At 40.3% G+C, this 27,178-nt stretch overlaps 1 protein-coding gene and 3 long non-coding RNA genes across 4 annotated transcripts; 1 reads left to right on the forward strand and 3 right to left on the reverse strand.

The window, feature by feature from the left end:
- The first annotated feature begins 4,104 nt into the window (after nucleotides 1–4,104).
- Nucleotides 4,105–27,133, forward strand: LOC103432875 (putative serine/threonine-protein kinase). Its single transcript, XM_029100478.2, has 6 exons — nucleotides 4,105–4,300; nucleotides 4,824–4,939; nucleotides 5,086–5,296; nucleotides 7,793–8,030; nucleotides 8,150–8,300; nucleotides 26,619–27,133. The coding sequence occupies exons 1-6, from the start codon at nucleotides 4,231–4,233 to the stop codon at nucleotides 26,952–26,954; spliced, it is 1,122 nt and encodes a 373-aa protein (XP_028956311.1). The 5' UTR covers nucleotides 4,105–4,230; the 3' UTR covers nucleotides 26,955–27,133.
- On the reverse strand, nucleotides 6,257–7,105 carry LOC108173512 (uncharacterized). Its single transcript, XR_001790223.3, has 2 exons — nucleotides 6,964–7,105; nucleotides 6,257–6,316 (listed from the first exon to the last, which is right to left on the reverse strand). It is a non-coding gene; the product is annotated as an uncharacterized lncRNA (long non-coding RNA).
- LOC114824087 (uncharacterized) lies at nucleotides 8,670–10,014 on the reverse strand. Its single transcript, XR_003772345.2, has 4 exons — nucleotides 9,879–10,014; nucleotides 9,538–9,644; nucleotides 9,202–9,265; nucleotides 8,670–8,846 (listed from the first exon to the last, which is right to left on the reverse strand). It is a non-coding gene; the product is annotated as an uncharacterized lncRNA (long non-coding RNA).
- On the reverse strand, nucleotides 20,162–20,931 carry LOC139194114 (uncharacterized). Its single transcript, XR_011578838.1, has 3 exons — nucleotides 20,723–20,931; nucleotides 20,542–20,639; nucleotides 20,162–20,366 (listed from the first exon to the last, which is right to left on the reverse strand). It is a non-coding gene; the product is annotated as an uncharacterized lncRNA (long non-coding RNA).
- Nucleotides 27,134–27,178: the final 45 nt, after the last annotated feature.

Consider the following 27,178-nt stretch of genomic DNA (forward strand, 5'->3'; position numbering starts at 1 on the left):
ATTGGCGAAGTAATTATGCTTGGGGGGCATAATAATTGTTTAACCACACATTCAGCGGCCGAAAATGAAAAATATTTAACCAAGGTAGAAATATTTGGAGAAAATTCTTTATTCGGCCTAGAGCGAAATCAATTTGAGAATTTTGTTATTAGAAGATCTCGGCTTGGAATAAAGCATCGTTGGCCTCCTCCTGACTATGGTTCAACCACTTTTCTTTTCATTTGTTAAATATATATGTTATTTTCTTAAACATATGGCTATGCAAGCCGATGTAAAGAAAATGAAGGGCAGACATTATAGGCTAAGTCTCAATAAGCTTCTCCAATGAAGGCCTGATGCTTGGTGCAATACTGGCCTGATGCTTGGTGCAGTACTAGCCTGATGCCGTGCAGTGTACAATTTGTTTGAAATTTAAAGCCAACATCATTATGGCCCGATGCCGTGTGTGCATGTGTGTGTGTGTCTATATATATATCCTAAATGGTGGCCTGATGTCGTGTGTGTATGTATAGATCCTAAATGGTAGGCCATTGTTTAGTGGTCATCCAACTTTATGATTTCCATTGTTGCTGCATCCTTTCTTGGGGCAGGTAAGCAGAGAGATTTGATGTGACTGAAATACGGTGATATTATCAGAATCCATTCGGTGGAATAGTCTTGGCAAAATAAATAAATAAAAATTGTAGTGATGTGTTTGTCGAGCTCAACGGGGTTCACTTTGTTTCTGCTTACCTTCATTCTAAGCTTCTCAACCTCGGCTCAGTGTGTATATAAATATATATATATATGCAGGCCGAGCTGCCAAGAAAAATTCTTCTCGACCTCGGTGTAGTTTTTCTCAGCCTAAGCCCGCTTTACCCTCGACCCCAATTTTTTTTTCTACTCCTTCCCAAGTTCTTCTCGAACTTCTGACAAAGTTGCCGAGCCTGGTATGGAGTTGTGGCAGTCGAGGAAGGTCGCAGCGTTGGCAGAACATACATGTTATTACCGAGGAACAAAGTTTCTTTTTCGGCGATTCGACGGGATTTTGTTGGTTACAAACAATTAATTTCCTTAACCATTCGGCTTATGAGCCGAAACTTAAGGAAACTGGGGGCAATGTTTGGACCCGATTTTATACCATCGGCCTAAGCGATCGAGGTTGTTGAGTGAGCATGGTTCTTAATATTAAGAGATAATATTATGGTTTTTAATCATAATAATTATCTTTTAATAAATTATCTCAATTTTCTTGTACAAAATAAATGGGATACAAATCATAACCTCAACGTAGAGGCAAGCAGAACAGTCTGAGTTAATGTGGATTTTTTAGCAGTGTACTATGTGAATTAGAGCAGCTTGGCTTGGACTCTTCACGTGGCATAACAGGGATCTGCAAGTTTTGGATAATGGTGAATAGAAAACCTAAGTAGGTTAGGTTGTTTGATGGATGTTGTCAGACGGATTGGCTTTTGGATGGGTGATGGGTTAGGTTTTTATTAGCTTTGAAAAGTCAACCATTTGAAGATAGGCTTTAAGCCTATGCCATAGACCAATTTGAGTTTTAGTCGGTTTTTGCTTATTATCCAGGCCGTGCCAATTAGAAAATATGGTCCTATAAATACAGAGGCAATGACAACTCATGAAGGGCCGCCAACTCAACATACAAACTGCTATGCGCAAACCCTCGCTCTACGCGAAACCTCTCAAACATCTTGAGATTTTTTATTTTCTTTTTCGCCAACACATCTTCAGTAACAGCACTGTGAAGTCAACCGGCAAATATTTTCAGTTTGGATAAACAACACTGTTGCCGTAGAATCAACCTACCGCGGAGCACCTTCAGTTTGGATAAACAGCACTGTATCGAGGCTGACTGGTTATCTATCCAAGTCTTGGTCAAGAAGGATTTTCGAATCCTTATTGGCAAAGGTCATCTCATTAGCCTTTTCGGCGAAGTGAGGTGTTATAAGTTATTACATTCGGCACATTAAAAGTTGAATTTGATATTAAATTTTGCAGAACTAGTAGCCTTGTCTTCAAGTCGAAGGCCGAGAGTGTTTCTTCCTCGGTCGCAGTCGCGAGATTCAGAAGTCAACAACGCACCCAACGCAACATCAACAAATTTTACTCCTCGGCCGACGAGTTAGCACGCCCGCATACAACCGAAGGACATAGTTAACTCATTAGTTATTCGGTCTGCGCGCCACGTAGGCTTGGTAGTTTTTAAAATCAACAATACTGTATTTGGGCATCACGTGCAAAAAAGGGCATCCATTCACATCGATAGAGTCGAGCATTTATATGCATATTTTGTGTATTCAAAAATGGCAGCTCCGCACAGGGAACTGAGGGAAGAAAGGGCCCGTTCGGAGTACTCTGAACTCAGTGATTGATTTTGAGTTTTGATCACGTGGGTAAAATAAGAGTCTTCATATCTGTGGTCAGTAGTCTAGAGCTGAGACGGCTCTCTTGACCATAATATGGATACTGCATGTTGGACTAGAAAGTAGTACTAAATTATAATTATTTGGATTGAGAAATGATAGATGTTAATAGAATGTTCGATTATGCATGGGTGCACCATGCACCTATATAAGAAGAATAGGACTTAAATGAGAAATTTTTTAATTTTCTCTGAGCTTCTGTTTCTTCCACCATAGCTTCCGCAACTCTGTTATGATTCATCTGTCATTTCTCACGTCTCACGCAAAGACTTCTTCTAGACTAAATACATGTACTCCCTCATTTTACATTTATAGATCTGAAAAATGACTTAACCCTTTTCACACTGCTCACTATCTCGATTTTAGTCGCATGCTAAGTATTGGCACTGTTCTAAAACTCAGCCTAAACAGCCGCCTGGTTACTTAACCCTTTTCACACTAATCTCTAGCTTGATTTTAGTCACGCACTAAATATTTTATATATACTAAAACCCGGTGAAAAAACACTGTTCATCAACAGTGCACGGGCTGAGATGCCCTTTGCTTCCTTTGTGTTCTGATTTTTTCTGACCATTTTACCCTTTTACTAACAGTGCACGGGCGGTGCTGTATTGCTTTGGGTCTCTTTCTCTTCTCATTTTTTCATTGCTTTTCTTTACCCACGTGTCCACCATTCCCTTGCCACGTGTATCCTGGAATGGTACGCCTTGGATCTCTGGAATTTTCTTTCGGTTTCCATTTCCTTCGTTCTATTATACTTGTTAGCACTATTCGCAAATAGTCTTTTACCACATTGATGGAATGGTGTTGAGTCTTTACATGATGATGTGGGTTCAAACCTCGTCGATAGCTAATCTAACAAAATTTATTGCTTGACAAAAAAAAAAAATATTGGCACTAGTCTAAAAATCGGTCTAGGCGGCGGAAGACTGATGCGATTTAGGTCATAACGTAGAGGAAAATCGGGTAAGGGCTAGGCGCCCATTGTTTTAAAAAAAAAAAATTAAGTTAAAGGGTTTTCTGGGTAACCTACACAAAAACCCATAGTATTTCTCTAGTTGTTTTGTGTTTCTCATCCCCTTGTCTCTCTACACAGAAGCGTTCTCTCTCTCCTCACAAACGGGTGTGATGATGCCATGATGACTTAAGTTTTAACTTTTCCAAATTCTCAATGTAAATATATATATATATATATATATATATAGTGTATGTGGGTACCTATTTATATATTATATGATAAATTGGACTAAATCCATATAATCTGCCTAGTTCACCTAGTCTCTCCCTTACTCGCCTAGTTACCTTGGCACTAAATCTCAGCCTGCCAACCGACTGCTTAACGTCTTTTAAAACGTTACGTACTGAAATTTTGCATTTCCACTATAATAGTCTAATTGAGGAAGTCAAGAAGGCTAAAATATGCTTATTTTATATCTGGTTGCACGAAAAAGGCTTTAAATGTAAACGTATACAAGTAGACATTATTCCAACGCTCCAAGCCGCCTCAAGATCTCAAGTGGCATTAAACATATAAACAATAATATGTCGGGGAAAAAAATCCACATGACAGTAATAAAGTGTCACCTCTTATTGACTTAATTTCATCAATCTATTCAACGAATAAAGAAGACGAAACTTCCTCCAATTTGGGTTTATAAGAGAATAATTTATGTCTATAATCTATATAAATGCATGCAGCATCATTCCCTCATATTGTAACTTGATAGCTCTTTCTGCTACTTTGCTAAAATCCGATTCAGTTTAAGAGCACACATCAAATTTCCTGCTGCATCAACCATATATCATGAAGTTCTTGCTTCCTTGCTCAAAGTGTTTCTCTTCACCTGGAATCATCGATGATAATAGCACACACGGTAAATAGAAATTTAAAATAGAATTTCTGCTTTCTGTAGAACCGCGCTCTCATTTTATGGATATCTTTTGCTACCTATCATACTTCGTTTTTATTTTTCCTCATTGGTTGATAATAAAAAAATTGATTTTTACACACTCATTTTCTTCTCATGTGCACCCGTGTTGATTTTTGGGCTTTGGATTGAATGATGTATAAAAATATTAAGGGAAGAATTAAACAAATGTGAGCAAAAAAAGAATTTAAACAAATGTGTGCAGAAGAAGAAAATGAGTGTGTATAAATTATTTTCCGCTCATAAAACATGAGAATACGGAAGCCTGTTTGTTGAAGCACATCATAGTTCAATTTGCCCTTTCATTTTTCACTTTTGGGTTTCTTTGTAACCAGCATTGATGATGTGAATTGTATTGCATATGCTAATGAGATATTAACCTGTCCCACTTTATCTAATTTATACTCTACGTTAATTAGTATTTTGATAGAAGCGTGGATCGTTCTTGGCTATCTACTTACTAAAACAGGTGTACAATTTCTTCAAAATGTCCGCAACTTCAAATACAAAGAATTGAAAGTCGCCACCAACGATTTCCATCCATCCAACAAAATTGGTGAAGGCGGATTTGGTTCTGTTTTTAAGGTAATTTCTGCGTATACGTTGATTTTTTTTACTGTTGGAGTACTAAGAAAAGGCTGCTTGCATTCTGAATTTTTATTAATTTTCAAGTGCTTATAATTAATTTTGGCTAAATAGTAAGAACTCCTGTGGTTGAATTACTGTAAAAGGGAAAACTTAATGACGGAGTGGCCGTGGCCGTGAAAGTTCTTTCAGCTGAATCAAAGCAAGGAGATAGGGAGTTCATGTCTGAGCTAGCTTCACTCTCCAGTATTCGCCATCAAAATCTGGTCAAGATGCGCGGTGGTTGTGTGGAAGGCCGCCGTAGAATTCTTGTTTATGATTACATGGAGCACAATAGCCTCGCTCACATCTTGCTAGGTAAACACATAAATTAACCTAGCTCCTTATTAGTTTTCATGCATGATGACCTTCCTTATTTTCACCTTATATATAAGAGTAGTTCCACCGTTGGAAACCCTCCTCCAGGCTATTAACTATGCTATCCACCCAGTGAACAGTAATTGCATTCAATGAACAGTAATCGCTTTTTGCATCTCCACCCCTATACTGAATAGCCCTGTCAATTGGTAATAAAATATTACTATTTTTTCCTCACCCATCCCCATCACCCTTCCCCGTTTTCCCCTCATTTGACCGATTCTTCCTCTCTCTCCCTCTCTGTCTCTTTGTCTCTCTCTTTTCTTTCTATCTCCCTCATCCTTTTTCTTTCTTTCTCTCCCTCCTTTCCAGCTCACTCTTGTGAGCTCTCTTCCTTCTTCGTCTTCAAACCTTCAACAAATCAAGCTCAAAAATAATATTTCTGGAATCCCTGGAACTCAAGGAACCCAACCATGGCCTTGCATGTGGCATCAGTGCATGGTGCTAGGTCCTACCATTGAAGCCGAGAGCTTGAGCTCTCAATCCGTTTACCTCTCTGTCCTTCATTCTCTCTCCTCGTCCTCCTTTTTTGTCTCTCCTGTTTGTTGCTCCATCTCCCACCAGATCCACCGCACGGGTGGTCAGAATGTTGCAGGCCTTTGAATCAGAGTCGGTGTCGTCGATTTTAGTTGGAGAGAGAGTGATTGTTTGAGACAAAATAGAGGAGGATGGGAAGCAAACGGAGACAAAGAAAGAGGAGATGAAGGGACGCCAACGTCGGTGAGAAGATCGGAAAGGGTGGCGTCAATGCCGATGGGTGCCTTAATAATGTGGCTTCTGTCACCCTGACGTCAGCCCACGTCAGATAGCCTTCGGGCGCTCGGGCCGGCACGAATCCACGGGCCTGGAGCTCGGGCCTGCTCGGGCTCGCTCGCCAGCCAACGTTGGACTTCCTCCCTCCGGCAATCAAGCCCTGTTTTGCAGCCTGTCCCTCTAGCAGTTGCTCCCGCTGGAGCTGCTCTAATAGCAGTAAACATTATGTTAAAAATCAAAGGACGAGAAAATAACAAAAAAGCGGATTGAAACTATGATTCTTATTTCATTTACACAAAAGGAAAAAGAAGATTATATAAATTGTTAAACAAGGTTACATAACAAAAAATAACTAATTAAATTTTTGCAAAACATAATTCTTTTTTTTTCTCTTCTGAAAATTAACATTCATTAATCCGAAAAGAGGTTATAGGTCAACTCAAAGAAAGACAAAATAACCCAGATGACACTTAGATACACAAAAGCCTAGCCCAATAAACAAATAAACAAAAACTAAAACCCTAATTCCTATCCTCCAAGTGCAGAAAGCAACGCCTGCCTCCGAGTTGTCGCCACTGCTGATGTCGTCACCGCCACTGCTGATGTCGTCACCGCCACAAAAGTTTTGCTAGCAGACACCATGACAACAACACTAAAGGAAACGATCGAGTGGTCAATTCGACCAAGACATAGCAGCACACAAATAAAAAACTCACAACCAAAAACACATCACAACCAGATTTCATCATCGAAAGCCCTAAACCAAGAGATAGTCACTGGATCCAAATTTCCTTCACCAACCCTTGCAAATATATACAAACACAGTAACACATGAACCAAGGTATGCAAAATACCTTTACTTTGGCTAAAGCCGCAAAACACTAGACCTTGAGGGGATACCAACCCAGTTGGGGGAGGGGAAGTAAGGGATAGAAATGGATCTTGCATTCATTTTCGGTTCAAAGATCGCAGATCGAAGCAAAGAATGGGGTGGGGATAGATTATGAGGAAGGGAGGTAGGGGAAAGGGTGAGGGAAGATGAAGGTTTGGGTTTGGAAAGGCGCGACCAAAAGAGAGGGAGGGAAGGAGGGAGGAGGCATGAAGCCCAAATCTGAGACAAATTCAGAAAAAAAATTGAGACAAAACTCAAAAGAAAATTGAAACAAAAGAGAAGGGAAAGAATGAGAAGGAGGGACGGAGGAGAAAACAAAAGCCAAAAGCTAGGTCGGTGGCTAGGGCTTTTCTTGTGTTTAGAAAACCAGAGAAATGATATTTGTAGTTACTGTTGTGTTTCCTACCAAACATAGTTTTTATTGAGTTACAAGAGATGTATTTATATAAAAACCTAATTCTGAACAAATAGGAAACCAGTAATAACCACTAAGAAAGTAATCATATCCTTACCTCACTGGAAAAGCCTAATTAATATATAAATTATCAAACGGCTAACTAAACTTGTCCAACATCCTATCAAACAATATTAAATATATTATGTTATCAGGTTAATAGACTCGTTGGTTCATAAATAATGTGAAATCATATCTAAACGATGGTTCAAATTGTCAACTTCACAACATAGCATGCTAAACATATCCTCCTTTTTTTTTTTTTTTTTTTTATGAAAGTGCGTATGTATGGATATATAGTACATATGTGATTAATCATCAGTTGATTGTTGATTAGGTGAGGAGAAAATTAGATCGAAATTAGGTTGGAGGGCACGACGAGAAATTTGTCTTGGGATTGCTAGGGGCCTTGTTCACATTCATGAGGAGGTGAAACCACATATTGTGCACAGAGATATCAAAGCCAGCAATATACTTTTGGAGAAGAACTTTCATCCAAGAATTTCAGATTTTGGGTTATCAAAACTATTTCCACAGAACATTTCTCACATTAGTACACGAGTGGCTGGAACATTGTAAGTAGAATATATTGTCCAAGGGCTGAAATGCTAGAACTGGTTTCAATAGAAATTGCATATATGATTTGGTTTGTATTGACAATACTAATGGTGCAAACTTCTTGTTGATGACAAAGAGGTTATTTGGCTCCGGAGTATGCAATCACTGGACATTTAACGCGAAAATCAGACGTATACAGTTTCGGAGTGTTGATTTTGCAAATAGTCAGTGGACGATCGATAGTTGACTTTGATATGGAACTTGGAGAACACTATCTTGTCGAAAAGGTATGATCTTATATATATGATAATTATATACAAATTCTATCAACTATAATGCTAGTGATATGCCACTACAACAAAAATGGCCACTGCGCATGATGAATTATTTGTGCCCTTTGAGGCCAAAAAGCACCAACAATTGTGCTCATAGACCAATAGCAACAATGCAGCAACTAAATTTGTATCTGTGCCCTCTATGGGCGTCACCATTTGCCAAAGGGCACAATATGGTCTTTACTGCCCAAAAAGTTCAGCACAAATAAGGGTTTTCTGTGCCTCTTTTCTGACACCCATGTCAGATGACTTTTTCGTTAGCACAAGTTTGTTATTGTGCCCCATAGGATAAATATATTTAAAAAAAAAATCAAATAGTAATACCATCAATAAGAAATTATTCATACAGATAATGAAAATAATTCCTAATACATTTTTTATTCCATGAAAAACTATTAACTAAATCTAAGAACCTAACAAATACCATTACTCTCGAGTTCCTCGCATGCCAGACAACCCTTAACCACCGCAAACAACCTTCAGCTCCTGCTCCAGCCTCTGAAAATGAACATGAGTAATAAATCTATCGAGTAGTAAAAGCAGCGATGCTGATGCATTGCTATTTTCTTTTCAAAGACTATGTAGCAAAGTTTCGACAGAAACGCCAACCAAAATACATAAATGTTTTTCAATCATTGCCTAAATACACATACCGTAAACTTTAACGATTTCTTATGTAAGAGAGTAGCTAAATAGCAAGTTGTTATACTAGTCCTAATTATAATAGTAGAAAGATATACTCTTCGCATCATAATGCAACAACCAGCCAAATTGAGGAAAAGGTCAAAGAATAAGTAAAAAAACAAATAACCCGGCAAGGACAAGCTAATAAATAAGTTTTATGAAATCTAACCTGCTAATAATCAAGTAGTTTTCAGCTTTTGATAATGTCTTTCGTGCTTCCACTCGGTAGGGAACTATACAACAATATGAAAAATCATTATAATTTATCAATCTATTATAAGTAGGAAGAGAGGAAAGGTAACTTATCAATTCTAATACCAAAAAAAAAAAAAAAAACATGTAGTTACTCTCCAATGGAATAACCAGACAAGAGGAATCACCAATGGGAAATAATAATGCACTTAGTGTAGCGTATACAGAAAGAATAATCTTTTAATCCAATACAACAGAGGAGAAAACATATGCCCTTAAAAGAATAACATTTACCAGAAGGCGAAAACCTAACCTGTTCTGGGATGGAAAAATCTGAATCTCAGCGTAGTCCCAAGGTGCACTAGCATCAATTTCCCCTCCATTTTCAATGCGCTTAAAACTGGACCCAAGCAGAGCAACCTGTATGGGAAAAGAGGGAAACAAAGTTTAGGTAAAAAAAATTCAGCATTTGAATATACAGATTTACAAAAATTTAGCACTTAAACAAACTAAAAGCCTGCGAATTCAGTGTAGTAGATACACATACATACATACAAACATACATATACATATAAATATAAATTCAAAGATAAAGAAAAACCAAACAATTTACAAGAGCAAAGAAAATGAAAGGATAAAGAATGAAAGACATACCTCTATCATCTGTGGGAGGACTCATATTTGCTTTAGGGGCCTTTCCACCACCTGCTTAAAGATGATTCTTATATAACAACTCCACCGTCTAAAACAACCAACAATGGAAGTAGAAGATTAATAGGGGAAACTACAAGTACTCCTCATAAAAAATACATTTACAAGTGTTCAAGATAAAAAAACAAACAAAATTTCTGAGATTTTCCATAAAGCAGTTCACACAACCAACAAGAGGGGAAACTACCACATATTTCCAGTGATGTTCAAGGACCAAAAAACTTTCAAACATTAAAAACTTAAAAATGCATTACCAGGTTGTTCAGTCCCATAAGACTTTGCACAAGGTTACATGGCTAGTTGGATTCGTTATAGATAAATATTATCATCTTCATTTTGATTCCAGTATTCAAGCACAAAGACTAGAGAAGTTTTTATCCTTTAAGGTTATGTAACAGACCAAAGAAATTGACCAACTGGAATTACCGCTATTGACAGTAACCATGGCAAAAACCTATTGAAACCGACTGACATAACCCTTAGCTTGATGTTAGTAAATAAAAGACCCACTCGGCTAACAGACTACAATATTCATTAGATACACAATCATTATATAGTCATCAAAACAAATATATTCAAATTCAAAACCATTCCCACAATCAGTCGAAAATGACACAAAAAAACAGAGTTAATTAAAATCAATACCTAGAAGTTCCAGATCTGCCATGGAGTCAGGCTACCTCAACATCTTTCAGAACCTGCAAATTCAAAATGTCTTAATCAAATATATAAAAAGAAAAATCAGGTAAGCAAATACAATAGCTTTGAAAGTTAATATCATAATCCCATGTTTGTTGCAGAAGCCCTTTGCAAGGTTTGTGCTTTCTTGTGCTTCTTTGGATAATGACGTAGAGAAGTTCTTGTCGGGGAAATTTTAGTTGGAAGCTAGTTGGAAATTAATAGCATCATATCAAGCAATTTGACTAGAGCATACAAAAGCTAGTTGGAAATAAAATTAACTATAAAGGGAAGATTAGGAGAAAATTTGGAAGAGACTTGAACAAATAAATCATTTGCCACTTCCAGTACCATAGCAATTTGACAACAACATATCAAAGTACTACCAGTGCCAGTTCATTTGCTTTCTAAGGAACCCCCTTCTCTTTCTAGATTGTAAGTTCATCAATACATTATACATACTACTACCAGTACCAATTCATGCTTTATTTCCTAAACTAAATTACTCTACCAGTTCAACTTCCTTAAATAATCATTGCCTACTGTACAAATACGAAAAATCACTCGTTGTACAATCAACCTGAATTGTACAAATGCGTTCATAGTGACAAGTCACAAATATGAACAATCAACGAGAAATATGAACAAATTTGAGCAAAATGGAATAACAGCCTTCCAATTAATTATTGTGCCATGAAAAAGTTGAATAACAGCTTTCCAAAGCCAAATATACCATTGGCTAAGACATTAATTAGTACATATACAACTCAATATTTGTTAATTCATAAAAATAGCCAATCACATTCCAGTATAAATTCGAAGTGATAGCAGGTCACTTTCCATTCGAAGCAAAACTAGGTATGTTTGAATCTGAACCAGATCAAATCCCCTTTTGATTATAACCCAAAAGAGAAAAACGATCATTTCCCTTGTGTTTCAAACGAACCCTAACCCTAACCCTAAAATTAATCACAAATTATTAACTAAATTAACCAATACAAGTTCTAAATTGTTACCATTTTACCTGGAACGAAGTGGAGAGGAAGGAATCGCATTATACAAGCACTAAACTGAAGGGGAACTGGGGATGAGATGAGAGTTGAGGCCGACTGATTTGTAGATTCCGTGTGAAGGAGATGGATTTGCAGAGTCTGTGAGAATGTGTGAACTCGACTGAAGACTTGAGTTGAGACCCACCGATTCGCAGTGTATGAAATTTGAAGGGAAAGGATTTGCAAATTATGTTTCTACGTGAGATGTGAACTCGACTTGAGAATTGAGATGAGAGGTGAGAGAGACAGAGAAAGCGAAATAGAAAATTTTGGGGAAAATACAGAGAGAGAGAGCCTAGGGTTAAAGAGAGGCTCGGTTTGATTGGGAAGGGGAGAGCCAGAGAGAGGAGAGGTGGAGGAATTGAGGAGAGGCTGGGTTGAAAGGGGAAACACAAAGAGGCGGAATGAATGAAATGAGGACAGAGTGAGGCGTGAAGATTGAGGAAAATGGTTTCTTATTTTGTTTAAAACATTATTTTAAACAAAGGGCACAAAAAATCTACTTTTACTTTAAATATATTAAATTATAGGACACAATTATATTTATGGTGGCATTGCAAATTAATAAAAAATTTCCATTGCTGACATTAAAGGCACAAAAGTCATGGCTATGTGCCCAATAATGTATTTGTGTCCACTTTTCTTAACATTGCACACAATTCATAGTGCCCATTGTGAAATGAGCACTGTTCCACTTTATTGGTGCTTAAACAAACACAAACACCTCATTTGTGTCTCTAATTTTGTGCCCAAAGGCCATTTTTCTTGTAGTGTGCATGACTTTTTATACTTGGAAATTAATTTTGCAATTTTAAATTCTGTTTGTACCATACTTGACCAATCCCGAAACTACCGAGCACCGGCCAACGCTATACTGTCAAGGACCCAGAAGAGTTCCCCTCCGACCAGGAGGCCAATCACTACTCGACACGTGTCAAGATTAGAAGCCAATCAGAGCGCAGCACGTGTCAACATCAAGAACCAATCATAACATGACACATGTCAATGTGACAAAGCTACAAGTTTTTCTATAAATAGGGGTCATTCCCCCACAATATTGCCTAATGCCATTTTGTGTGAAATCATTCACAAGAACTCACTAAATTGAGAGCTTGATCCTTTGTACTTGTGTAAGCCCTTCACTACTAATAAGAACTCCTCTACTCCGTGGACGTAGCCAATCTGGGTGAACCACGTACATCCTGTGTTTGCTTCTCTGTCTCTATTCATTTACGTACTTATCCTCACTAGTGACCGAAGCAACCAAGCGAAGGTCATAAAACCTGACACTTTCTGTTGTACCAAAGTCTTCGCTGATTTTGTGCATCAACATTTGGCGCCGTCTGTGGGAAACGACACTTATCCCTACTCTCTTCAGCTGTGTCAAGCTGGTTTCTATCATTCGTACACTTTCTTTTGATCAGGCATCCCTCTCCAACATGGGAAGCGAAGGAAGCCACAGCACACAGAATGACACCCCCCTTGCACATAGTGCGAAACAACGAAAGAAGGAAGGAAAACGAGTTCTTCTTCAAGCTAAAGTCGATGAGTTGGAAGCTCAGAACAACAAGATAACAATGAGGAATGAGGTCCTCCAGGAGCAATATGAGAAGCTCTTCGAGACACTCCACGAAGCTAGGCAAGCTCAGACACGCGAGCTTGTTGCCCCCGTGGAAGTCAACCATCAACTGGGTGCCCTCCAACATGGAGGGTCACATGCATTCGACATAGATATCCCTGATAGGGAACAGATTACCCCTCGACTTGATAATCAACATGAGGCTTCTCTTAACCCAGTTGCTTCGACCCGAACCATGAGAAGTGGAGGGAGACACCTCTTTGCTGAAGGGGCAGAAGGATCGAAAGCCGTCTTTCGCGATTGTCGGGATTTCCTGAAGCAACGTCGAGAGAATTCCATCCATATAAGCTCAAAGATTAATGACCCAAGGATTTCTGAGAGACTCGGTCCCCTGCCACGGCCCAAGCCGGCCACCAATTTGGGGAATGGGCAACAAGTCCTAGAGAGACATGAGGGTACAGGGGACTCAGAGGTGTTCCGACAGACATACCCTGGAAGCCAGTACAGCGAGTCCAGGGAAAAATCACATGCCCTTGATCAAACCTTCCTAATTCCAATAGGAGATGGAGATTTACGCAAGAAAGCTCCAGTGACACATAACTCCGCTCAGGACCCCCTTGTCCTACAACTTCTTGAGGAAGTAAACAAGTTGAAGGCTGAACGTCAGGCTGAAATACCTGACTGGAACCAACCCAGGCCTGGCCCTCTTACAAGGAGGATCCTCAATACCCCCCTTCAAGCAAAGACAAAGCAAAAGCTTGGCTTGCAACTTTATACTGGAAAAGAGGACCCGATTGAGCACCTTAACCTCTTTGAGTCCACCATGGCATACCGGATGCACACCGACGAAGAGCGATGTCTTCTCTTCCCCTCCACCCTCTCTAGTGGAGCTCTAAATTGGTATTGTCGTCTTACACCTGAGACGGTAGACTCATTTGAGGAATTGAGGAAACTATTTGTTTCCCAACACATTTTCCAAACCGATCGCTTGCACTCTGCAGATGACTTGTACACTATCCGCCAGAAGCCAGACGAGTCATTACGTATGTATGCTGGCCGCTTCAGCCATGAATACTCCCGGTGTGCCGAGGCAGACGACAAGACTGCCCTCAAAGCCTTCACGGCAGGCCTACGTGATTGTTTCTTTAAATACATGATCAATGCCAATACTTGGAAGACTTACTCTGAGGTGATGGCGCAGGCTTATAACCATGCCTCCGCCGAGGCAAAGACATATCAGGAGAAACCCCCTACAACCATCCTTTATCAACAAGTGGGAGGTGGAAGCCAGACTCACCTAAATGAGAAGACCTCGACTTTCCAAACAGCAGTGGCACCTCCCCATGCCTTGCATAATGCTTCGCCGAATCAACAGACATATCAATTTCAAGGCAAGAAGAAGGATTTCCATCCTCACCACTCTCATTTCAGTAAAAAGAGTAAGGGACACTATCCCGATAACCAAGGGTATCGCCACAATAACGCTCGCCCCCAGGCAGTCAATGCAGTGGGTCAAACCCGCGTCAAGATACCCCCTACCCCAAGGTATGAGACATACACGCCCTTGAATGCCACATGCGCGGCCATTTACCCCAGCATAGCTCACCTGATACCAAAGCCAAAGCCGAGGCACCCAGATTACACGCCCCCGAATAACGCGGGCATGTTTTGTTGCTACCATGAGCATAACAGCCATGATAGCGAGAAATGTATCATCCTCCGTGATCGTATTGAAGCTTTGGCACGAGAAGGAAAAATTGATCAATTCCTCCTTCACCCTCAAAGGGATAACCGTAACCAACGCCAGGTGAATGTCATATATTCCATAAGCGGCGGCACACCCATATCTGAATCTTCCAATAGGGCCATGAAAAACAGTGAACGAATTCTGAGGCCTGGTCACCAAGTGTTTCACGTGGAAGACATCAGGGGAGGGAAGTATCAAAAGCCTAACTGGGATCCGATATGTTTCTACCCTGAGGAAGAAAGAGGCATCATCTACCCTCATAACGACTCATTGATCGTGGAGGCTCACATAGCCAACTTTGATGTTCGACGAATCCTCGTAGACACAGGGGCTTCGGTCAATATCATGTTTGCCGAAGCTTTCAGGGCACTCAGTGTAGCTGAACACTTGCTCGATCGCTCGATTTCTCCTCTGATAAGCTTCTCCGGTGATATCGTGCAACCCTTAGGGAGCATACATTTACCCTTTACTATTGGTACAGGCCCTTACACGGCTACCATTACCACTAACTTCCTAGTGGTTGACTGCCCAACGGCATACAATGTCATCTTTGGGCGCACAGGCATCAATGATCTCAAGGCTATGGTATCCACGCATATGCTGTTGATGAAATTTCCAACCCCCCATGGCAACGGCTACATCAGAGGAGATCAGCTTAGTGCACGATCATGTTACAACACTTCAGTTAAGCAACAACACTTGCCCGGACCCAAGGAAACCCTGTCTGTACATGACCAAGTCACAAAGACCAGCCTAGATGAAGCGAACTTGGATCTTCCTGATAGCAACAATCAACCCGATGATCCTCGAGATGACTCTTTCACCCAGCAAGCCCAACCTGCTGAAGAGTTGGAGAAGGTACCTATCTCAAGAGATTATCCAGATCGCATGGTGAAGATTGGCACCACATTGTCACCACCCCTTCGGTTAGCATTGATATCTTTTTTGAAAGAGAACACTGAAGTCTTCGCCTGGTCATACGAGGACATGCCAGGCATCTCTCCCGATGTCATCTGTCATCGTTTGAGTATTGATCCCAAGACCAAACCAGTAAAACAGAGGCGAAGATCTTATGATGTTGAGCGATACGAGGCGATGAAAGCAGAAGTTGAAAAACTCAAGGACATAGGCTTCGTCCGTGAAGTCAATTACCCAACATGGGTAGCAAATGTTGTCCTTGTTAAGAAAAATCCGACCAAGGAAAGTCTCCTGCTTCAAAAGGTCTTGTGGAGAATGTGTGTCGACTACACCGACCTAAACAAAGGATGCCCGAAGGATAGTTTCCCTCTTCCTCTCATTGATAGACTTATAGACTCTACGGCAGGGTGTGAGCTCTTGAGCTTCATGGACGCTTATTCAGGATACAACCAAATCCTCATGAACCCCTCAGACCAAGAACATACGGCTTTCACTACTGACAGGGGACTGTATTGCTATAAGGTCATGCATTTCGGCCTAAAGAATGCAGGAGCAGCTTATCAGAGACTGGTCAATTCAATGTTCGCCGAACAGATTGGGAAGAGCATGGAAGTTTACGTTGATGATATGCTAGTCAAGAGCAAACATGCTGACCAACACATCACCAACCTATCTGAAACTTTCACCATTCTAAAGAGGTATCGAATGAGGTTGAACCCCAACAAATGTGCCTTCGGCGTGGGCTCTGGCAAATTCTTAGGCTTCATGATTAGCCAACGAGGCATTGAAGCTAACCCTGAAAAGATCAAAGCAATCCTCGACATGAAAGAGCCAATAACTTCAAAAGACATTCAAAGCCTTACTGGCAAGGTGGCAGCCTTAACCAGATTCATCTCTAAGGCCACAGACAGATGTGCTCCTTTCTTCAAAGCACTCAAGGGAAATAAGAAATACATTACATGGACGGAGGAATGTGCCAAGGCATTCAGGAACCTCAAAGAGTACATGAGTAAAGCCCCTCTGCTCTCCAAACCAGAAGTTGGTGACACTCTCATCATCTATTTATCAGTTTCGGCTTCAGCAGTCAGTTCTGTTCTTATTCGAATGGACAGTGGTGTCGAACGGCCCGTCTACTACGCTAGCAAGGCCCTACAAGATGCGGAGACACGATATTCCAACATTGAGAAATTAGCTCTAGCATTGGTCATGTCTGCTCGGAAACTTCGCCCTTATTTCCAAGCACACGCCATCATCGTGCTTACCAATCACCCTCTTCGACAGATACTCCAGAGTCCTGACACGTCTGGGCGAATGATCAAATGGGCGATAGCATTGGGTGAGTTTGACATCTCCTACCAACCAAAACCAGCCGAAAAAGGTCAAGCAGTAGCAGATTTCATCGCCGACTTCACATATCCTGTTGACATTGCTTCTACACCTGAAGCAGTAGCTTCATTACCATCGGAAGCTCAGAAAGTAGAATCAACGACCTCAGCATGGAGTCTGTATGTTGATGGCTCATCCAACCAACAGGGCTGTGGAGCGGGACTAGTCTTGACTACGCCCGACAAAGTAGCAATGGAGTATGCTCTTCGTTTCAAATTCAAGGCATCAAACAATGAGGCCGAGTATGAAGCCCTTCTAGCAGGATTACGTTTGGCCAAACACCTCGGGGTTAAACAAATTGATATTTTCAGTGACTCCCAATTAGTGGTCAACCAGGTTACCAACAACTTTGATGCTAAGGACAGCTCCATGGCAGCATATCTTGCGCAAACACAACTTTTGCTCAAGCACTTCCACTACCAGATCACCCAAGTTCCTCGAGCGGCAAACAGTCATGCAGACGCCCTGGCTCGCCTCGCCTCAGCTGTGGAAGACAAGATTGGAAGAAAAATTCATGTCGAACTGTTGGCAACACCAAGCACCATGGCCGCAGAAGTATGCAACTTACAACAGGGGGATAGTTGGATCACCCCGATCTATAATTTCCTTGCTCATGGCACCCTCCCAAATGATAAAGTCCAGGCTAAGCAAATTCGATACAAGTCTACCCGCTACCTGATCATCAATGATCAACTCTATAAGCGAGGTTTTAGCCTGCCATACTTAAGGTGTCTTACGCCTGCCGAGGCGGAAATCGTCCTTCGGGAAATACATGAGGGAGTCTGTGGAGATCATGCTGGATCTCGGTCCCTAGCACACAAGACTTTTCGCCAAGGATATTACTGGCCAACACTCCACCAGGATGCCATCAAAGTATCCCGCTCATGTGACAAATGTCAACGATATGCAACTATTCCTCATTCCCCTCCAGAGCCTCTTACTCCTATGATCAGCCCTTGGCCCTTCGCCCAGTGGGGACTTGATTTGATCGGCCCAATGCCGGCAGGGAAGGGCAAAGTCTGTTACGCAGTCGTTGCAGTGGACTACTTCACAAAGTGGGCTGAAGTAGAACCCTTGGCAACCATTACTGAGGCAAAGATAGAGGACTTCGTGTGGAAGAACATCCTTTGTAGATTCGGCATTCCCAATGCGATAGTCACTGACAATGGGCGACAGTTTGACAACAAGAAGTTCAGGTTGTTCTGCTCTAAGTTCAACATCAACTTATGCTTTGCCTCTCCAGCTCATCCCCAGTCTAATGGACAAGTTGAGGCCATCAACAAAATAATCAAGCGCACTTTGAAAACCAGCTTGGACAAAGCTAAAGGCTGTTGGCCAGAATTTGTACCCCAAGTTCTTTGGTCATATCGCACTTCATATCGGACTTCAACAGGAGAAACTCCATTCTCACTTGCCTTTGGCACAGAGGCGGTTGTCCCTGTTGAGCTCGAGCAAGCAACATTCCGAGTCCAGAACTACATTCAAAGTGAAAATGACAAACAACTCACCCTCAACTTGGATTTAGTCGAGGAACACAGAAACCAAGCTCACTTGAGGAATGTCGCCTACAAGCAGCGCATCTCCAACTATTATGACTCTAGGGTCAAGCCTCGTTCTTTCAAAATAGGAGACTGGGTCTTAAAGAAAAGATTACTCTGCGACAGAGTCCCGAGTGAAGGCACACTTAGTCCAAACTGGGATGGACCGTATGAAGTCATTGGCATCAGTCGCCCTGGCTCTTACACACTTAGAAGCTCCGATGGCAAGACCCTTGGCCATCCATGGAACGCTGATCACTTGAAGTACTACTACAAATAGACTCACGATGTACAAGTGTTGAGCTATAGCCGTTCGGCATCCTATGTAATGAAGGCCATTTGGCAATGAATTCAATAAAGAGGTAATTGAGCTATATCCGTCTTCCACAGTCACTACAAAACAAGCAAATGAAGACCGTGTCAAGCGCCAAAAAAAAAAAAAAAAAAAAAAAAAAAAACAGCTCCATCCAAAAAGCTTCACCCGAAAAGCTTCACCTCCAAAGCTTCACCATCAAAGCTTCACCTAAAAAGCTTCACCCAAAAAGCTTCACCCGAAAAGCTTCACCTCCAACGCTTCACCCACAAAGCTTCACCCACAAAGCTTCACTTAAAAAAGCTTCACCTACAAAGCTTCATCTACAAAGCTTCATCTACAAAGCTTCACCATCAAAGCTTCACCTAAAAAGCTTCACCCAAAAAGCTTCACCCGAAAAGCTTCACCTCCAAAGCTTCACCCACAAAGCTTCACCTAAAAAGCTTCACCCAACAAGCTTCACCCGAAAAGCTTCACTTAAAAAAGCTTCACCTACAAAGCTTCACCTAAAAAATCTTCACCTAGAAAGCTCCCTCTACATACTTTCACCATCAAAGCTTCACCATCAAAGCTTCACCTAGAAAGCTTCATCTACAAAGTTTCACCATCAAAGCTTCACCTAGAAAGCTTCATCTACAAAGCTTCATCTACAAAGCTTCACCATCAAAGCTTCACCTAGAAAGCTTCAACACCAAAGCTTCAACACAAAACCTTGCTCCAAATAAACAAATTTTGTTCACAAAACCCAAGATGCCCTTGAACTTGTACAAAAACACTTGGGTAAACATAAACATTTTTTGTTTTACACCCACAAGGGCCCAAAATTTTCCTTCTTATTTATTCACTTATATATGTTCCCAAACATATTATAATAGATCCAACAACAAGCCAAAGTCCCAAGTTTCATAATGGACAAAAGTACAAGCAATTCATCAATAATGAAGGTGCTACAAAACTTGGAATCTGCCCCAAAATAGAAATCCAACCCAAGAGACTTTTTCTCTCTCTCCCTCTTCCGCCTCCTTTCATCTATCAAATTTCTGCAACCTCTGCTCTTCTCCAATGGAGCTGAATTTTGGACACCCTATAGTTCTTGAGCATATGAACAACTTTCAAGAAGGAACCATTTCTGTTTGAGCGACGGAAATTAAAGTGTTGAAGCTCCAAACATGATAGTCGGCTTCTTGCAGATTTCGAAGCTGTTGTGATGTTTCGAAGATCTGGAAATATTTAACCGTTAGTTCATCCTGAATTTTTGATATGTTATGAAAGAGTCGATGATGAACAACTTCAATAAAGAAAGCATACCGATCTGAACAAGAGAAAATGGAGTTTCGAAGCTCACAACAAATCTGACGGTTTGACAGAAAAATAATAACCAGTCATTCATCATACCTGAGTTTCTTGAGTTATACAGCTCCGAGGGATCTCAAATTTGGATATGTTGTAGTTCACAAGCTGAGGAACAACTTCAATGAAGAAAGCATGCTGATCTGAGCAAGAGAAAATAGAGTTTCAAAGCTCACAACAAATCTGACGGGTTGACAGACAAATGATAAACAGTCACTCATCATACCTGGATTTCTGGAGTTGTACTGCTCCGATGGCTCTCCAATTTGGATATGTTGTAGTTAAGGAATTAACGAACAACTTTCATGAAGACAACTTTGTGATTCGACCTACAGATGATGGTGTTATGTTGAAAAACAATTCCGGTTGTTAGGGGAAATGAAAAACAATTCCACCAAAGAAACATCATTATGATGTTTCATCATTATGGTGTTTTCATCATTATGATGCTTTCATCATTGTGATGCTTCCATCATTGTGATGCTTCCATTATGATGTTAATGCACCAACGGTTACACCTTCTGCAATTCCACTTATTCGGGCCTAGCAACCTTCATAAACAAAATCTATGAAGAAAAAGTCCGGGGCTACCACTTAGAAAACAAAAGAATGAAGTTTTGGTACTTACGACATGGACTATTAGCAAGACACCTCATTCGTCAACTCCCTCGACTAGAGACTTGGGGGACTCCCACCATATGCTACTACGCCTTGGTACTCAAAAGTTCGTGACTACTCAGTGACTTGGATTTTTCAAGTCTCCAACCGAGAAGTTTTCCTCACTCGGGAAATTAAGGGAACACTACCTCAGACTACATGCTTCACTCACAAAGCTTCAACAATACAGGTTTCAACAAAAGCAAAAATTCAAAGAACTTTATGAAGAAGGCTTTGGTGTATTTAACACAATATGTTGAAATGAAGCAAAGCTTATTTATTAATATTTTCGATAAGCCACAAATATGTACATATACATGAGTCAAAATAAACAAACAAAAGGGAGCCTTCACAAAGGTTGCTTAGGGGAAGTCTCAGCAGTCGGTAGAGCCCCAGAAAGAGAAAGCACCGGAGGGTGGTTATCCGGAGCCTCAGTACTTGACAAAACCCCAGAAGGAGGAGGCATTGGAGGTTCATCATTTGAAGCTTCATTACCAGGTACAGCCCCAGAGGACGAAGGCAATAAATGCCTTTGGAACAAACCCACAAACCGCTGATGATCAAGTAAAACCTTACCATCAGATTCCTTCATCTGGTCAAGCTTCCTCTTCATGTTTGTAGCATAGTCATGGGCGAGCCGGTGCAACTGCTTATTCTCATGCTTGAGCCCTCTAATCTCCTGTTTGAGACTCATCACTTCAGCAGCCAATGATTCAACTTGGCGGGTTCTAGCAAATAGGCGTTGGGCCATATTAGACACAGAACCTGCACACTGAACACTAAGAGCCAGAGAGTCCTTAACAGCCAACTCATCAGACCGTTTGGAAAGTAGTCTGTTATCTTTGGGAGTGAGAAGGTTCCTGGCCACCACTGCAGCGGTCATATCATTCTTCATCACAGAATCCCCAACGGTAAGAGGACCAGTAGGGGATATGAAGGATGGGCGCCATATGTTGTCTGGAGAAGGCGTGGCTGTCTCTTCTCCAAGGTTCAAGTCAAAACGACGGTCGGAGGGTCCAGACATTTTCAAATGTGTTGAAGAAGGAAGAGGTCAGACAAATCAAGATCTTAGAAGTGCAAGAAATGAGCTTCTACTGGTAGAGATTCAAGTGTGCTGTGGAACTTAATGTCAGCCTCTATAAAAATCTGCACTCGACGGAGCTTCAGAAATCGAAGAGGCGTTTGCTTTCTCAAAAGCTGGGCTGCTCAGAGACCACGAGGGCCGATCTCAGAAATCGAAGAGGCGTTTGCTTTCTCAAAAGATGGGCTGCTCAGAGACCACGAGGGCTGATCTCAGAAATCGAAGAAGCACCTGCTTTTTCAGCCTCGTCAGCACCTGTCACATGCACACTCAGCTTTGCGGAAATTACGGGCAATCTGTCGAAGATTTCTGGTGAAGTAGAAAGCACGTGAATCTTACTGTTCAATCACCGCTCTCCATATGCACCATCAACACCTCGGGTACCACATATAACTTTGTCAAAGATCTCTGACAAAGTTTAGGCACGAGAATTTCGAAGTTCCAGCTACCCTACTATTACCCATAAGGGTAAAGGAACAGCACCACTGCTTGACAACTGGAAAGTCCCTATGTGTGTCGACCTCCGTGTTTTGCGGCAAGACAGGTTGGCAAGAACGTCCAACCTTTACTCACATTCGAGAAAAGACTCCCAACATAATTACTTTCTCAAAAACCGGAGTAGCACCGCTTTCCAAATCTCGAGAGTCAGATCCTCGACGGGATTGCTTGTTCGAAAACCGAAGAGGCACAACTCTCAGAACTTCGAGAGCCAGAATTCCTTAGATAAAGCTTGTCTGTAATCTTCACACGTAACATCAGCTTTCCAGATACCACATACCACTTTTTCAAAGTGCTCTGACAAAATTAAAACACGTGAAGCTGGCAGCTCCCACTACATTGATGTGACCAAGAAGGGTAAAAGAATAGCATTACTACTTGTTATTGGGAAATCCCTATATACATTGACCTCCCTCCTCAACGGACAGGCAAACCTGCAAAAATGCTCAACCCTTTCTCGCATTCGAAGAGGCACCCTCAACATAACCTCTCGAAATACTCAGCTTTATTTCCCCCCGATAATACCTCAGCAAATAAGCCACACCAAGAACAAGAGTATCTCATATCATCAGGGTCGAAAGCAAGAGTATCACATATCATGCTTTCTCCCTGTCTTTGTCTTTGTCCTTGTCCACACCTGCAGGACAAGGAGAAAGAGAGCAGTCAGTCGGAACCTGAAATCAAACCTCCAATTTGGAACTGACTGCCTGGAGCCTTTGCCTGGTTGCTTACTTAGCATTGCTCTCGAGTACTCATCCTCAACTGCTGTCAAGGTCACGAATTCCACCGGCAAATACCTCATGACAGTTGATCAGATATTGGCTCTTTACACTGAAGCTGCCAAGCGTGGATGAGTCACTATGAAGGAATGTTCTGAAGGACCATTTAAATGCAAAGGTTGCACACCACTTCTGCCATGCAAAAGATTGAAGCAGAAGGTTCAACGGTGAGCTGAAACAGATCACTACAGCACGACACCTTTCCATACCACATTCATTATTCCGTCAACAGCAAAAGTATCCCATATCATCAAGGTCGAACGTACTCTAGATTTGATGGACTTGTTTTGACCCTCAAATTTTTGAATCGGCCTTATACTCTGAAGGGCACCAGAAAACCCTCCAGCACAGTTCAAGAATAAGCCTGTGGAAAGTTACTTCTTCAAAAGCAAAAGTATCTCATATCATCTCTTATCCATTTGCTTCTCCTTATCCTGGCAGTTGAATGAGAGACAAGGAGAATGAGAACAATCAACCGGAAGCCGACGTCAAACCTCTGATCCTGGGTTGCTTACTTGGAAGTTTGACTGCTTACCTTGTCTGTCACCTCTTTCGGCAGATCTCCTAGCTCGGCGACTTGGGGGACTCCTACTATAGGGTTCGTATCACACTTGACTAAGCCCGAAACTACAACTAAGCTTCAAGTGAAATTGATACATTACCTTGTGCGTCAACATCAGCTAAGTACACCATTCCCGGATGGAGGAAAGGTACTTCCAGAGAAGGGCAGATGAAGATCAGACCACACTTCGGTACTTAGAAGTTTCGTGATTACTCAAGGGATTGGATCTTGCAAGTCCCCAACCGAGGAGTTTCCCTCACTCGGGAACTTAGGGGAGCACTGTTTGTACCATACTTGACCAATCCCGAAACTACCGAGCACCGGCCAACGCTATACTGTCAAGGACCCAGAAGAGTTCCCCTCCGACCAGGAGGCCAATCACTACTCGACACGTGTCAAGATTAGAAGCCAATCAGAGCGCAGCACGTGTCAACATCAAGAACCAATCATAACATGACACATGTCAATGTGACAAAGCTACAAGTTTTTCTATAAATAGGGGTCATTCCCCCACAATATTGCCTAATGCCATTTTGTGTGAAATCATTCACAAGAACTCACTAAATTGAGAGCTTGATCCTTTGTACTTGTGTAAGCCCTTCACTACTAATAAGAACTCCTCTACTCCGTGGACGTAGCCAATCTGGGTGAACCACGTACATCCTGTGTTTGCTTCTCTGTCTCTATTCATTTACGTACTTATCCTCACTAGTGACCGAAGCAACCAAGCGAAGGTCATAAAACCTGACACTTTCTGTTGTACCAAAGTCTTCGCTGATTTTGTGCATCAACAAATTCTTTACACATTATCCAGGATTTATCATAAAACCTTGTATCGATGAATGGATTGAGTAGACCAAGAGTAGTTTTGTAAAGAAAATTAAATCCTCACCCATTTCATGGAGAGATTTTTCAGTGTGACTGGTATACGGGGTGGTACACCACGTGTCATTAAATAAATGGTAGGATATGTGTGCTAAAAAGTTAATAACATAAAAAAATAAAATTTCCCACCATTCCTATTAAAACACGTGGTATACTATTTGTATTCCCGTCACAATTAAAAATTTCCCCACTTCATGAAATAATTGGTACACCATTCTGAAAGGTCTTCTTCGCACCAGTAGCCCAAGGGTCCAACGCTTATTTAAAATGATTATGCATAAATAAGCTTTAAAACACTTATTCTAGAACCGAACCTTGATTTATATATATATGTGAGACTTTTGATGCAGTCCCTATCTATTAATATTCTTTTACTGAAACCTTGTTGGTTTTCAATTTTTGATCTAAGTCCCTGAAATTAATATGATAATTTATTTCTATTTATGTTACTATATTTTTTTAATTAAAAATTAAAATTTATAGTTGTTTATGTTAATGAGATTTTAAATAAAAACCCATAATTTGTGGGATTAAAAATATTAAAATATAAGTTATACTATTGTGTGTGTGTGTGTGTGTAAACATGGGTACATTCATCAAAATTAACAAAAAAATTATTGTACCAAAACATGGGTACATTCTTCAAAACTATTAAAAAAAAAATAAAATAAAATAAAGATACTAGGCTTAATAACATTAGTAAATTTCTTCGATAAAACTTGACATGAATACATTCTCAAATAAAAGAAAAAGAATGTACCCATATAAGTTTAAAAATGGTACATTTTACATATAACAAATTGGTATATTTAAGAATGGGTACATTTTAAGATTAAAAATTTGAAAACATTTTTTATAAAGCTAATGGGTACAAACTTATTCTAATTTTTTATTTATTTTGGAAATGTTTTGGATTAAAAATTATTTAGGAGTTTAATAAACGTGTGAATATTAAAATCCTAAATCAATTATTAATTTTTATTTTAAAAAATTATGTAACTGACATGTAAATTCATTATTACATTAATGCTAAGGACTTGGATAAAAATCTGAAAACTAATAAGGTTTCAGTCAATAAACATTAGTAACTAAGAACCGGATACTAATTTTTCCCTTATATATTGTGCATAAGTCAATGTTTTTAACTATTTGAGTTACGTACAAGACCTTAATGTATAACAAATTGGCTAATGCTAGGAAGATTAAATTTTTAAACCAAATTTTATAAACCAAATGATGTGGATGTTAATTATTGGATTATTACTTAAATGTTGATTAACGTGTTTATTTCTTATTTGTGACACATCATTTGATTTACAAATTTAGATTTCTTATTTGTGACACATCATTTGATTTACAAATTTAGCTTAATTTTTTTATTTCCCTAACATTATTCATATAATTAACTCTAGTCACCCGACAAGAAAGTTACACACACACACACACACACACACATATATATATATGTATGTATGTGTGTATAGATGCATGCATGTGATAAATTGGTTTGGTAAGCACATTTCAAATCACAAATTAATAAGTACACGTAATACCCAAAAAAGAAACTGGCATCAAATTTGGATCCTAATTAACCTATATGAAATATTACCAAACCTGAATTAATAGTGAGACTGCATGGACCTGATGGTGATGCATGCAGGCATGGGAAATGTACAAGGGAAAGAAGCTTGTAGATCTAGTGGACTCTTCTCTCGAACTTGACGGAAACATTTCAGAAAAAGAAGCCGTCCAATTCCTAAAGGTGGGTCTGCTTTGTGTACAAGAAAAATCCAGCCTCCGACCCCGCATGTCTACCGCCATTAAGCTGATGACGATGAATGAGATCAACGTTAATAACGTGGAGATAGGCGAGCCAGGAGTCATTACTGATAATATGGACCTCAAAATAGCCCAAAGGGCTGAGAGAAGCTCACCGCTTAGCATCAAAGCCAGCATGCAAAGCCCCCAAATCTATCTTTATTACAAAAAAAATTAGAAATTTGAATTAACTGTAGGCTTAAGCGCTTAAAGGCTTGTTTGATAATCATTTTATTTTGTATTTTGATGCCTAAGATATGAAGATGCGGATGATGGAAAAGAGAAAGAAATAACGATGAATGAATGAAAACAAAATTTTTGAACATAAAAACAAGTTAAAATAACTTTTTATTTTTATTCTTTAGTTTTCATTTTTGTATGTCGAACTTTCTTTATACATTT

Source organism: Malus domestica, chromosome 01 (assembly GCF_042453785.1).
Source record: "Malus domestica chromosome 01, GDT2T_hap1".
Classification (NCBI taxonomy): domain Eukaryota; kingdom Viridiplantae; phylum Streptophyta; class Magnoliopsida; order Rosales; family Rosaceae; genus Malus; species Malus domestica.